The 15,016-nt window shown below is 45.4% G+C and overlaps 1 protein-coding gene across 1 annotated transcript in view; it reads left to right on the top strand.

Moving 5' to 3' along the window:
• The window catches only part of LOC126249404 (glutamate receptor ionotropic, kainate 2-like), a 376,144-nt gene that overhangs the window by 44,312 nt on the left and 316,816 nt on the right, over nt 1–15,016 (top strand). Inside the window, exon 4 of the mRNA XM_049951058.1 lies at nt 8,934–9,118. Coding sequence (XP_049807015.1) covers nt 8,934–9,118 — 185 coding nt within the window. The remainder of the gene's footprint in view (nt 1–8,933; nt 9,119–15,016) is intronic.

Here is a 15,016-nt window from a genome sequence, read left to right as displayed (position 1 = left end):
CGAACAGATCGTAATCGCACGGACGCGTATCGGGTGACTACGGTGCATGTTCCAGTATCTGCCACCGTCACGCATGCAGGAACTCCTGCACGGGGTTCGTCGGGTGGCATAGCACATTGTTATGATGGATGATGGTATGCAGTGCCAGAAGGAAACATTGTTGAGCGCTCCGACCACAGGCCACTTCAACCTTGATCTACGCGCGTTGATCGTGTTTCCTAAACACGCTGTTGTTGTTGTTGTTGTTGTGGTCTTCAGTCCTGAGACTGGTTTGATGCAGCTCTCCATGCTACTCTATCCTGTGCAAGCTTCTTCATCTCCCAGTACCTACTGCAACCTACATCCTTCTGAATCTGCTTAGTGTATTGATCTCTTGGTCTCCCTCTACGATTTTTACCCTCCACGCTGCCCTCCAATGCTAAATTTGTGATCCCTTGATGCCTCAAAATATGTCCTAGCAACCGATCCCTTCTTCTAGTCAAGTTGTGCCACAAACTTCTCTTCTCCCCAATCCTATTCAATACCTCTTCATTAGTTACGTGATCTACCCACCTTATCTTCAGCATTCTTCTGTAGCACCACATTTCGAAAGCTTCTATTCTCTTCCTGTCCAAACTAGTTATTGTCCATGTTTCACTTCCATACATGGCTACACTCCATACAAATACTTTCAGAAACGACTTCCTCACACTTAAATCTATACTCGATGTTAACAAATTTCTCTTCTTGAGAAACGCTTTCCTTGCCATTGCCAGTCTACATTTTATATCCTCTCTACTTCGAACATCATCAGTTATTTTACTCCCTAAATAGCAAAACTCCTTTACTACCTTAAGTGTCTCATTTCCTAATCTAATTCCCTCAGCATCACCCGACTTAATTTGACTGCATTCCATTATCCTCGTTTTGCTTTTGTTGATGTTCATCTTATATCCTCCTTTCAAGACACTGTCCATTCCGTTCAACTGCTCTTCCAAGTCCTTTGCTGTCTCTGACAGAATCACAATGTCATCGGCGAACCTAAAAGTTTTTACTTCTTCTCCATGAATTTTAATACCTACTCCGAATTTTTCTTTTGTTTCCTTTACTGCTTGCTCAATATACAGATTGAATAACATCGGGGAGAGGCTACAACCCTGTCTCACTCCTTTCCCAACCACTGCATCGCTTTCATGCCCCTCGACTCTTATAACTGCCATCTGGTTTCTGTACAAATTGTAAATAGCCATTCGCTCCCTGTATTTTACCCCTTGCACCTTCAGAATTTGAAAGAGAGTATTCCAGTTAACATTTTCAAAAGCTTTCTCTAAGTCTACAAATGCTAGAAACGTAGGTTTGCCTTTTCTTAATCTTTCTTCTAAGGTAAGTCGTAAGGTTAGTATTGCCTCACGTGTTCCAACATTTCTACGGAATCCAAACTGATCTTCCCCGAGGTCCGCTTCTACCAGTTTTTCCATTCGTCTGTAAAGAATTCACGTTAGTATTTTGCAGCTGTGACATATTAAACTGATAGTTCGGTAATTTTCACATCTGTCAACACCTGCTTTCTTTGGGATTGGAATTATTATATTCTTCTTGAAGTCTGAGGGTATTTCGCCTGTCTCATACATCTTGCTCACCAGATGGTAGAGTTTTGTCATGACTGGCTCTCCCAAGGCCAACAGTAGTTCCAATGGAATGTTGTCTACTCCAGGGACCTTGTTTCGACTCAGGTCTTTCAGTGCTCTGTCAAACTTTTCACGCAGTATCTTATCTCCGATTTCGTCTACATCTACATCCTTTTCCATTTCCATAATATTGTCCTCAAGTACATTGCCCTTGTATAAACCCTCTATATACTCCTTCCACCTTTCTGCCTTCCCTTTCTTTGCTTAGAACTGGGTTGCCATCTGAGCTCTTGATATTCATACAAGTGGTTCTCTTCTCTCCAAAGGTCTCTTTAATTTTCCTGTAGGCAGTATCTATCTTACCTTAGTAAGACAAGCCTCTACATCCTTACATTTGTCCTCTAGCCATCCCTGCTTAGCCATTTTGCACTTCCTGTCGATATCATTTTTGAGACGTTTGTATTCCTTTTTGCCTGCTTCATTTACTGCATTTTTATATTTTCTCCTTTCATCAATTAAATTCAATATTTCATCTGTTATCCAAGGATTTCTATTAGCCCTCGTCTTTTCACCTACTTGATCGTCTGCTGCCTTCACTACTTCATCCCTCAGAGCTACCCATTCTTCTTCTACTGTATTTCTTTCCCCCATTCCTGTCAATTGTTCCCTTATGCTCTCCCTAAAACTCTGTACAACCTCTGGTTCTTTCAGTTTATCCAGGTCCCATCTCCTTAAATTCCCACCTTTTTGCAGTTTCTTCAGTTTCAATCTGCAGTTCATAACCAATAGATTGTGGTCAGAATCCACGTCTGCCCTTAGAAATGTCTTACAATTTAAAACCTGGTTCCTAAATCTCTGTCTTATCATTATATAATCTATCTGATACCTTTTAGAATCTCCAGGATTCTTCCAGGTATACCACCTTCTTTTATGATTCTTGAACGAAGTGTTAGCTATGATTAAGTTATGCTCCGTGCAAAATTCTACAAGGCGGCTTCCTCTTTCATTTCTTCCCCCCAATCCATATTCACCTACTATGTTTCCTTCTCTCCCTTTTCCTACTGACGAATTCCAGTCACCCATGACTATTAAATTTTCGTCTCCCTTCACTACCTGAATAATTTCTTTTATCTCGTCATACATTTCATCTATTTCTTCATCATCTGCAGAGCTAGTTGGCATATAAACTTGTACTACTGTAGTAGGCATGGGCTTTGTGTCTATCTTGGCCACAATAATGCGTTCACTATGCTGTTTGTAGTAGCTAACCCGCACTCCTATTTTTTTTATTCATTATTAAACCTACTCCTGCATTACCCCTATTTGATTTTGTATTTATAACCCTGTAATCACCAGACCAAAAGTCTTGTTCCTCCTGCCACCGAACTTCACTAATTCCCACTATATCTAACTTTGACCTATCCATTTCCCTTTTCAAATTTTCTATCCTACCTGCCCGATTAAAGGATCTGACATTCCACGCTCTGATCCGTAGAACGCCAGTTTTCTTTCTCCTGATAACGACGTCCTCTTGAGTAGTCCCCGCCCGGAGATCCGAATGGGGGACTATTTTACCTCCGGAATATTTTACCCAAGAGGACGCCATCATCATTTAATCATACAGTAAAGCTGCATGTCCTCGGAAAAATTACGGCTGTAGTTTCCCCTTGCTTTCAGCCGTTCGCAGTACCAGCACAGCAAGGCCGTTTTGGTTAATGTTACAAGGCCAGATCAGTCAATCATCCAGACTGTTGCCCCTGCATCTACTGAAAAGGCTGCTACCCCTCCTCAGGAACCACATGTTTGTCTGGCATCTCAACAGATACCCCTCCGTTGTGGTTGCACCTACGGTACGGCCATCTGTATCGCTGAGGCACGCAAGCCTCCCCACCAACGGCAAGGTCCATGGTTCTTGGGGGGGGGGGGGGGGGGGAACACGCTGTTAGGCCGCTTGAACTGGCCTCTCGCACTTACAGACGGTACACACAGCGACTGACTCAAACGCAACCATCGCAGCTCAGGGGACTACTTCAACTGACCACCTCATCAGCTACAGACAGCAGGCATGCCGTGTGACGCATATACTTCGTGTTACGGCAGTGATGCCAATAATTTCTATCCAACGCATGTATATCCTTCATTTCTAGTGCTGCCACATACCGTTAGTGAGTGGTTATTGCAAGCTGAAGTTGAATATTGGCTATAGTCACATTAATGTGACGGTACCGTGTATTTTGCCAGCCTGTTTCCATGTGTCCACCTTGTGCAGTGGGTTACTGGACAGCATCTGCAGCGAGATATGTCTCGCCTCTCTCTAACTTTTCCATGTGTGTTTCCAGGCGCCTTGTGGTTCTCTCAGGCACAAGCAGAGACTTTCTTACCAAACTTCCGTTCAACAGTGCTACAGATCGGAATGTTTCTTTCATTATATTGTACAATATGTTTAAAGAAGATTCATCCGATTTCAAAATACTATACCTTCTATATGAATGGAAATAGAAATTCTGGTTGGATTATATTTGTGCTTAGAAATTAAAAGTTTACCTTGAGGCTAGCGTTAGGCAACCGCTGCAGTTGGTTGCTGTTATGGGTGGATTTAGATCACTTGCTTGTTAATTATCCAATGTGCGACGAGCCGATATAGCGCTAACCCAGCAACAATAGGCGTTTTGCGTATCAGTTTGAACAAAATGGTTCAAATGGCTCTGAGCACTATGGGACTCAACTGCTGTGGTCATTAGTCCCCTAGAACTTAGAACTACTTAAACCTAACTAACCTAAGGACATCACACACATCCATGCCCGAGGCAGGATTCGAACCTGCGACCGTCAGTTTGAACAGGTGAACTTGAGTTACACCTGCGCCGCATGGCTATAGTCATGAGTACGGCACTCATACTTCTACAGGGCACAGGATTCGACGATGGCGCGTGCAGTTTCAAGCTGTTAATGTAAGGGGAAGTCGGGAGGTCGCCCCAGTCAGTTCGTTCCAGACGTTGAGCACAGTGAAGTGAGGTTTACAAACAGTCCGCAAATATCTGCTCGTCGTGTCAGCCGAGGTTTTGCAATTCATGATGCACCAGTATGGCGTGCTGTTCGGTGACTTTAGTCTTTCAAACCATAGAGGATTAAGTTGCTACAAGTCCTTCATTATTGTGGTAAACAGCAACGTGTGAAACTTAGTGAAATCATTGTGGAAGAAGGTAGTAATCTCTTTTCGTGTTTGATGTTCATTGATGAGATTACCTTCCATTTAAGTGGTAAAGTGAACCGTAATAACATGAGAAACATACAGTTGCAGCAACGTAACGTAGTCGAGAACGAGACCGGCTCTCAAGAGTTTAGTGCGTTTTTCATCGATTCGCGAGAGAAAATCTAGCCTTTGTGTGTTGGTGGATCTAACTGTAGCAGATTAGCAAAGAATCACCAACTAACATTGTTCCCTAGCAGATCACTCACCTGGGAATATTCTGTCCCAGGTGTCGGACTTCATTCCTTACAACGGGTGCTTCATCACTAATAAGGAACTGGTTTACAGCAGGGCCATTAGGGAAGCTACACACAATGAAAGTCGGGATAATGAGGTAGGCCTGACACAATTTTTCGTAAATTATCATTCACAGAATGTAGCCGCTGGCGAGCAATAGACTTACATGCTGTAGGACAAGTTGAAAGTACACATGTTCACACAACAAAACCGTATTCAGAATAAAGACCAGTCCACAGAGAGAGCACAGAAATGAAATAACGGTATCGCTGTGACAGAAGAAACTAACCATTGGTCACGCTTTCGATGAAAGTAACAGACGTCGGCCATAACATCTTAAACTTGTCGATCTGTAGCGCCAGTATCGTCCGCAGACGTAGCGGTAGTACAGTCGCAACCACTGTAACTGTGATGTACTTAGTAACTGTAAACATCATTAGTGGGTCGTGGATGACTAACCTAGGCTGCTTCTACGTTAATGGGAATACTAGCCGCTAAATGACGGTAACTGCCATACACTAAACCTTGCGATGTTGACACATCTAAAACTGCAACGGCATGGGAGTGGAGAACTACTCCGCAGCTTATTTTAAGATTCGGTCAATGAGCTATGGTGCACCTCCGCGGTACACGAAAATGTCCTTGTAACTACTAACAGAGGTGCAACCGTTGCTGCTGTACAGGCTGCCTGGAGTGGGTGAGTTCCGGCCCTCAAGTTGGATGACCTGTACTGGCGTGAGTTCTTAGAACGCGGGAGAACTGTCGGTGCCTCCACCACCGCATGGCTGCACGACGGTTCGAATTAACGGCCAGAAAACCGAGATAGATTTCCCCATCTTGGGCGTTTTCTATCTTAATTAAACGAGGAATGTTAAATTTGTCCGACTCCCTCCAACCGACTGTCCTCTATGTAGACAATACCTCGATAGTGTTTGTGGACGTGGCAGAATTAATTTGGTAGCATCAATTCAATAATAAAATTAGATGAACTGTTAATTAATTAAATTATAATTATATTAATACCTTCAGCTGCTGACGGGCGTTGATATCAGTCAACGGAGACAGTTGAAACTTTGTGCCCCGACGGGGATTCGAACCCGGGATTACTTGCTTACATGGCAGAGGCGCTATCCATCTGAGCCACCGAGGGCACAGACGATAGCCCGACTGCAGGGACTATCTCGTGCACGTCTCCCGCGAGATCACATTCTCACCTTGTATGTCCACACACTACATTTGCAGTGTCCCACCCCAACATACAACTAGTGGAAGATATTCTTACCAAGCCCCGTAAGAGTTCGGGGAATATGTGTGCATCCGCTCAGAAGAGGAAGGTCATGGCCGGTATTGCCAGGACTATATACTTATATGGATATGGTGTCTGTTCTTTCGGACATGTCCATATAAGTATATAGACTCCTGGAAATTGAAATAAGAACACCGTGAATTCATTGTCCCAGGAAGGGGAAACTTTATTGACACATTCCTGGGGTCAGATACATCACATGATCACACTGACAGAACCACAGGCACATAGACACAGGCAACAGAGCATGCACAATGTCGGCACTAGTACAGTGTATATCCACCTTTCGCAGCAATGCAGGCTGCTATTCTCCCATGGAGACGATCGTAGAGATGCTGGATGTAGTCCTGTGGAACGGCTTGCCATGCCATTTCCACCTGGCGCCTCAGTTGGACCAGCGTTCGTGCTGGACGTGCAGACCGCGTGAGACGACGCTTCATCCAGTCCCAAACCTGCTCAATGGGGGACAGATCCGGAGATCTTGCTGGTCAGGGTCGTTGACTTACACCTTCTAGAGCATGTTGGGTGGCACTGGATACATGCGGACGTGCATTGTCCTGTTGGAACAGCAAGTTCCCTTGCCGGTCTAGGAATGGTAGAACGATGGGTTCGATGACGGTTTGGATGTACCGTGCACTATTCAGTGTCCCCTCGACGATCACCAGTGGTGTACGGCCAGTGTAGGAGATCGCTCCCCACACCATGATGCCGGGTGATGGCCCTGTGTGCCTCGGTCGTATGCAGTCCTGATTGTGGCGCTCACCTGCACGGCGCCAAACACGCATACGACCATCATTGGCACCAAGGCAGAAGCGACTCTCATCGCTGAAGGCGACACGTCTCCATTCGTCCCTCCATTCACGCCTGTCGCGACACCACTGGAGGCGGGCTGCACGATGTTGGGGCGTGAGCGGAAGACGGCCTAACGGTGTGCGGGACCGTAGCCCAGCTTCATGGAGACGGTTGCGAATGGTCCGCGCCGATACCTCAGGAGCAACAGTGTCCCTAATTTGCTGGGAAGTGGCGGTGCGGTCCCCTACGGCACTGCGTAGGATCCTACGGTCTTGGCGTGCATCCGTGCGTCGCTGCGGTCCGGTCCCAGGTCGACGGGCACGTGCACCTTCCGCCGACCACTGGCGACAACATCGATGTACTGTGGAGACCTCAAACCCCACGTGTTGAGCAATTCGGCGGTACGTCCACCCGGCCTCCCGCATGCCCACTATACGCCCTCGCTCAAAGTCCGTCAACTGCACATACGGTTCACGTCCACGCTGTCGCGGCATGCTACCAGTGTTAAAGACTGCGATGGAGCTCCGTATGCCACGGCAAACTGGCTGACACTGACGGCGGCGGTGCACAAATGCTGCGCAGCTAGCGCCATTCGACGGCCAACACCGCGGTTCCTGGTGTGTCCGCTGTGCCGTACGTGTGATCATTGCTTGTACAGCCCTCTCGCAGTGTCCGGAGCAAGTATGGTGGGTCTGACACACCGGTGTCAATGTGTTCTTTTTTCCATTTCCAGGAGTGTATTTCATAAGAATCAACTGCCTCAAGATTGATCGGATTTAAGTGGCCTATGAATCTCGCATATCACCATTGGCCTCCACGTTCGTCCGATCACACGGCTTGTGACGTTTTGTTGTGATGAGGGTCTACAAATGACTTCTCACGCCTCCTCTTCGACTACGGTTGGGCAAACTGCGACGCCACATTGCAATAGCAGTAGCAGACATGTTGGAAAAAATATGAGACGAGATTAATATTTTCTGGATTTTTGTCGCGCATCCGGATAAGGGGACACTGAATATCTGTGAAAGCTGAAGTGAAACTCTGAAACTGTCAATTACTAATTGTAAAGGGCATCCTAAACTTGTACGTGTATTCATGTGAAACATATACACTTTTAGAATCTCATGGTTCTTTCCTTTACTTTTTTTAGTCTATGTATAAATTAAAATGAACCCCAGTTTCTTTCTTCTTTTTTCTTCTCTTTCTTTCGCTTACGCCAGAGTCCCGCAGCGATCGCAGGGTCGGCGTGGTTACAGCGGATTTGGCAATGTTAGTTTGAGGGATGGCCAGATGCCCTTCCTGCCGCCACCCCGTACCCCCAGGACGGAATCAGTGTACCCCAACTGTCTGCGTCTAGTGTAAATTGTGAAATAGTGCGGACGCGTTTCAAATGTCTGCGACGCGTGTAACTGAGGCGGATCGTGGGGACCAGCCCGGTATTCACCTAGCGGGATGTGGAAAACCACCTAAAAACCACATCCAGGCTGGCCGGCACACCGGGCTTCGTCGTTAATCCTCCGGGCGGTTTCGATCCGGGGCCGGCGCGCCGACCCGAGTCCAGGAAGCAGCGCGTTAGCGCGCTCGGCTGCCCTGGCGGGTCGAACCCCAATTTCTTTCTTCATCCATCTAGAAGACATATTATTGTGAAATCGAATGAGTATTTTTGAAACTGCGTGTAAATCATTGGATTAATCCTGATAAATGCCCAGTGGTAACAACCTTGTGTGTGTTTATGGGACAGGCGCTGGCCGATGTTGTGAGGGCGCTGGGCTGGAGATCGTACGCGCTGCTGTACGAGGGCGACGACGCGCTGCGCAGGCTCCGCGACCTGCTCCAGGCGCGGGACCGCGGCCACCCGCCGCTCGCCCTGCGGCAGCTCTCCCCTGACGGCGACCACAGGCCAGTTACAGCTTCATATCTCACTACGTACTTCATTCCGTGTATCAATGCACGGTCTCACAGCAGTGTGACTGAACAAATCGTGACGAGCTTCCGGGCTGTATACTATCTGATGAAAAGTAGACGGGCACCCCTATGTAATGTGGATTGATCACCTGATGTCACAATAGGCGGGCCTGCCGGTATAATAGGAGGCGGGCTGTGTTGTGTTGTCAGTATAGGAGGAGCAACAGCAAGATGGGTCGGTCAGGAGATGCCAGTGGCTTCGAACGTGGACAAGTCATCGGAAGGGAAGATGTGGTTCATCTGTAAAGGAGACCGCTTATAAAATATTAATACGACCTATTCTTGTGTACTGCTCGAGCGTTTGGGATCCCTATCAGGTCGGATTGAGGGAGGACATAGAAGCAATTCAGAGGCGGGCTGCTAGATTTGTTACTGGTAGGTTTGATCATCACGCGAGTGTTACGGAAATGCTTCAGGAACTCGGGTGGGAGTCTCTAGAGGAAAGGAGGCGTTCTTTTCGTGAATCGCTACTGAGGAAATTTAGAGAACCAGCATTTGAGGCTGACTGCAGTACAATTTTGCTGCCGCCAACTTACATTTCGCGGAAAGACTACAAAGATAAGATAAGAGAGATTAGGGATCGTACACAGGCATATAGGCAGTCATTCTTCCCTCGTTCTGTTTGGGAGTGGAACAGGGAGAGAAGATGCTAGTTGTGGTACGAGGTACCCTCCTCCACGCGGATTGCGGAGTATGTAATTAGATGTAGATTTAGATGTACAAAATCCATCCGCGACATTTCAATTCTTGCGGACAGTGGTTATAAAAAGTCGCACGAAAGCAGCAGAAGAAATAACTCGTGAATTAAGAAGCGCTACCAGCACTGCAGGTGGCGCAATGACTCGGCTTTAGGAGTTAAAAGAATCGAGTGCAGCAGTCGAGCAGCTCCTTATAAGCCACACGTTTTAAAGTCAATGCTAAGCGACACTTGAGGTAGTGTAAAGAGCATCGCCACTGCAGTCGATGACTGGAAACGATTGATTTGGTTTGATGAATAACGCTGTAATCTGTGGCAATCCAATGGAAGCGTTTCGGCTGGCCGAATGCCTGATAACGCTACCTGACATCATGCGTAGTGCGTAGTACAGAGGAGGTGGTGTTACAATTTGGGGGTGTTTTCGTGGCTGTGCTCTGGATCCCTTACTGCACTTAAGAAAACGCTAAATGTGGGAGGATAAGAATGTATTTTACAGCACTTCTGCTTACAGTAGAGGAACACAGCAGAGATTATGATTATGTGTATCAGCATGCCATTGGACCCGTCATAAACCAAAACTGTGACGCAATGGTTTGTTAATATTAACATTCCAGAAATGGTCTGGCCTACCAAAATTCCATGGAACCCAATGAAACAGCTTTGGGATGAGCTAGAACGTCGATCTCGCCCCAGAATCGAGCATCCAACATCACTACCTTCTCTGGTTTCTTCTCTTGTGGACGAATGGGCAGGCGTTCCGCCATAGACATTCAGACACCTCCTTGATCGTTTACCCAGCAGAGTTCAAGCTGCAATAAAGGCTAAGGATGGATACACCCCATATTAGTTTGCACCGAAATGGATCCAGATACTTTTTATGAGATAGTGTACATCTAGGGGCTTACAAACTTATACTTCTCGTCCATTAACTAATGGAAAATGATTTTCGTATTGATTTTTTTTCAATATTTCTCATTTGCAACTCCTAAACGTAGAGCAGTTTGTTCGAGTAACAACTTCTTAGTTCAATAAAGGTAAAGGGGCAGAGGGAATCCCAATTGGGGATATCGGAGAAAAGATTTCCAGTTCCAGCACTTGCTTACAACGAAGGGAAACCTTCAGAAAACCTTGGTCAGAACAGGGGAATTGGGTCTAATTTGAATTTAATTCTGGAATAAAAAATAATGTAATAATGTATGTGAAAGTGTATTTCCTTATGTGTATATTGAAGGTTGTATACCTGGAAGAATCCTGGAGATACTAATAGGTATCAGATAGATTATATAATGGTAAGACAGAGATTTAGGAACCAGGTTTTAAATTGTAAGACATTTCCAGGGGCAGATGTGGATTCTGACCACAATCTATTGGTTATGAACTGCAGATTGAAACTGAAGAAACTGCAAAAAAGTGGGAATTTAAGGAGATGGAACCTGGATAAACTGAAAGAACCAGAGGTTGTAGAGAGTTTCAGGGAGAGCATAAGGGAACAATTGACAGGAATGGGGGAAAGAAATACAGTAGAAGAAGAATGGGTAGCTCTGAGGGATGAAGTAGTGAAGGCAGCAGACGATCAAGTAGGTGAAAAGACGAGGGCTAATAGAAATCCTTTGATAACAGAAGAAATATTGAATTTAATTGATGAAAGGAGAAAATATAAAAATGCAGTAAATGAAGCAGGCAAAAGGGAATACAAACGTCTCAAAAATGAGATCGACAGAAAGTGCAAACTGGCTAAGCAGGGATGGCTAGAGGACAAATGTAAGGATGTAGAGGCTTGTCTCACTAGGGGTAAGATAGATACTGCCTACAGGAAAATTAAAGAGACCTTTGGAGAGAAGAGAACCACTTGTATGAACATCAAGAGCTCAGATGGCAACCCAGTTCTAAGCAAAGAAGGGAAGGCAGAAAGGTGGAAGGAGTATATAGAGGGTTTATACAAGGGCGATGTACTTGAGGACAGTATTATGGAAATGGAAGAGGATGTAGATGAAGATGAAATGGGAGCTAAGATACTGCGTGAAGAGTTTGACAGAGCGCTGAAAGACCTGAGTCGAAACAAGGCCCCGGGAGTAGACAACATTCCATTAGAACTACTGATGGCCTTGGGAGAGCCAGTCATGACGAAACTCTACCATCTGGTGAGCAAGATGTATGAGACAGGCGAAATACCCACAGACTTCAAGAAGAATATAATAATTCCAATCCCAAAGAAAGCAGGTGTTGACAGATGTGAAAATTACCGAACTATCAGTTTAATAAGTCACAGCTGCAAAATACTAACGCGAATTCTTTACAGACGAATGGAAAAACTGGTAGAAGCGGACCTCGGGGAAGATCAGTTTGGATTCCGTAGAAATGTTGGAACACGTGAGGCAATACTAACCTTACGACTTATCTTAGAAGAAAGATTAAGAAAAGGCAAACCTACATTTCTAGCATTTGTAGACTTAGAGAAAGCTTTTGACAACGTTAACTGGAATACTCTTTTTCAAATTCTAAAGGTGGCAGGGGTAAAATACAGGGAGCGAAAGGCTATTTACAATTTGTACAGAAACCAGATGGCAGTTATAAGAGTCGAGGGGCATGAAAGGGAAGCAGTGGTTGGGAAAGGAGTGAGACAGGGTTGTAGCCTCTCCCCGATGTTATTCAATCTGTGTATTGAGCAAGCAGTAAAGGAAACAAAAGAAAAATTCGGAGTAGGTATTAAAATTCATGGAGAAGAAGTAAAAACTTTTAGGTTCGCCGATGACATTGTAATTCTGTCAGAGACAGCAAAGGACTTGGAAGAGCAGTTGAATGGAATGGACAGTGTCTTGAAAGGAGGATATAAGATGAACATCAACAAAAGCAAAACGAGGATAATGGAATGTAGTCAAATTAAATCGGGTGATGCTGAGGGGATTAGATTAGGAAATGAGACACTTAAAGTAGTAAAGGAGTTTTGCTATTTAGGGAGTAAAATAACTGATGATGGTCGAAGTAGAGAGGATATAAAATGTAGACTGGCAATGGCAAGGAAAGCGTTTCTCAAGAAGAGAAATTTGTTAACATCGAGTATAGATTTAAGTGTCAGGAAGTCGTTTCTGAAAATATTTGTATGGAGTGTAGCCATGTATGGAAGTGAAACATGGACGATAACTAGTTTGGACAAGAAGAAAATAGAAGCTTTCGAAATGTGGTGCTACAGAAGAATGCTGAAGATAAGGTGGGTAGATCACGTAACTAATGAGGAGGTATTGAATAGGATTGGGGAGAAGAGAAGTTTGTGGCACAACTTGGCTAGAAGAAGGGATCGGTTGGTAGGACATGTTTTGAGGCATCAAGGGATCACAAATTTAGCACTGGAGGGCAGCGTGGAGGGTAAAAATCGTAGAGGGAGACCAAGAGATGAATACACTAAGCAGATTCAGAAGGATATAGGTTGCAGTAGGTACTGGGAGATGAAGAAGCTTGCACAGGATAGAGTAGCATGGAGAGCTGCATCAAACCAGTCTCAGGACTGAAGACCACAACAACAACATATTGAATGAAGGTGACGACTTGCCCGACATTACCAGTGTACCTATTTTGTTGGAGTATGGTTCAAATGGTTCTGAGCACTATGGGACTCAACTTCTGAGGTCATTAGTCCCCTAGAACTTAGAACTAGTTAAACCTAACTAACCTAAGGACATCACAAACATCCATGCCCGAGGCAGGATTCGAACCTGCGACCGTAGCGGTCTTGCGGTTCCAGACTGCAGCGCCTTTAACCGCACGGCCACTTCGGCCGGCTTTTTGTTGGAGTAGTATTGCCGTGTGGATGCTGGTCTCGAATTTATCTATTTATTTTAGTTTACTGACCGCTTGACCGAGCGCTTCTAGGCGCTTCAGTCCGGAATCGCGCTGCTGCTACGGTCGCAGATTCGAATCCTGCCTCGGGCATGGATGTGTGTGACGTCCTTAGGTTAGTTAGGTTTAAGTAGTTCTAATAATAGTGGACTGATGACCTCAGATGTTAAGTTCCATAGTGCTTAGAGCCATTTGAACCATTTTAATCTATTTATCTGTTAGTTTCCGTGGTATGGTGTTTCTGCCGCATTTTATGCCTACATTACATTTTAATTTTACTTGTACTTGTTATCAGGCAGACATGAACATTCAGTAGCAGCAAGGTAGAGACAGGGCACTGATTTGTGCGGCGGATGGTTTCCGAGCTTGGGAACACACCTGCTAGCAGTCTGTGTTCAAATGTGACTGAAATCTTATGGGACTTAACTGCTAAGGTCATCAGTCCCTAAGCTTACACACTACTTAACCTAAATTATCCTAAGGACAAACACACACACCGATGCCCGAGGGAGGACTCGAACCTCCGCGGGGACTAGCCTTACAGTCCATGACTGCAGCGCCATCAGACCGCTCGGCTAATCCCGAGCGGCCTGCTAGCAGTGACTGTACCGTGTTGGAGTACCATATGTACAGCCGGGTATCACATACTGAGCGTGACGCGAAGCAGTACAATGTTGTTAGTTAATCTCTATTATTTAACCGGAAAGGGTGGCCGAGCGGTTCTAGGCGCTACAGTCTGGAACCGCGCGACCGCCACGATCGCAGGTTCGAATCCTGCCTCGGGCATGGATGTGTGTGATGTTCTTAGGTTAGTTAGGTTTAAGTAGTTCTAAGTTCTAGGGGACTGATCACCTCAGAAGTTAAGTCTCATAGTGCTCAGAGCCATCTTTATTATTTAAACACTGCTATGCTCCTCCAGCCATACCGTCAACGTAAGTTGCACTGATAGAAGGTTAATAATAATGCCATAAAATCATTAGATTAAGTAAAACCGTAAACGAGAAAAACATTTTAACTTGGTCGTCATTGGTGGAAGACGATGAGCCAGTCAGAAGCGCGCACTGAACAAGCAGGCGCCAGACTGTTACCGTAACTACCACCAGTCTTCTATCGTTTACGAGCGGGCAACACGCGTCGGGACGATCAAGTGCAATACGATGCCAACAATTAGTAGTTGCAATCAACAGCGGCTTGGAAAACGTTTGTGTTTAACACGCTCTACAAGTTTTATATCAATGCCTTGGTGAACAGTCGTGTGAAATTTTGGACATCTTTTAATACTGTGAATCATTAAATTGTGTCGTGTTCCGGAATTCATAGTTAGTTTC

This window comes from Schistocerca nitens, chromosome 3, assembly GCF_023898315.1.
Source record: "Schistocerca nitens isolate TAMUIC-IGC-003100 chromosome 3, iqSchNite1.1, whole genome shotgun sequence".
Taxonomy (NCBI): domain Eukaryota; kingdom Metazoa; phylum Arthropoda; class Insecta; order Orthoptera; family Acrididae; genus Schistocerca; species Schistocerca nitens.
Note: the sequence above shows the minus strand (reverse complement) of the source record. Positions and strands in the feature narration are given on the sequence as shown.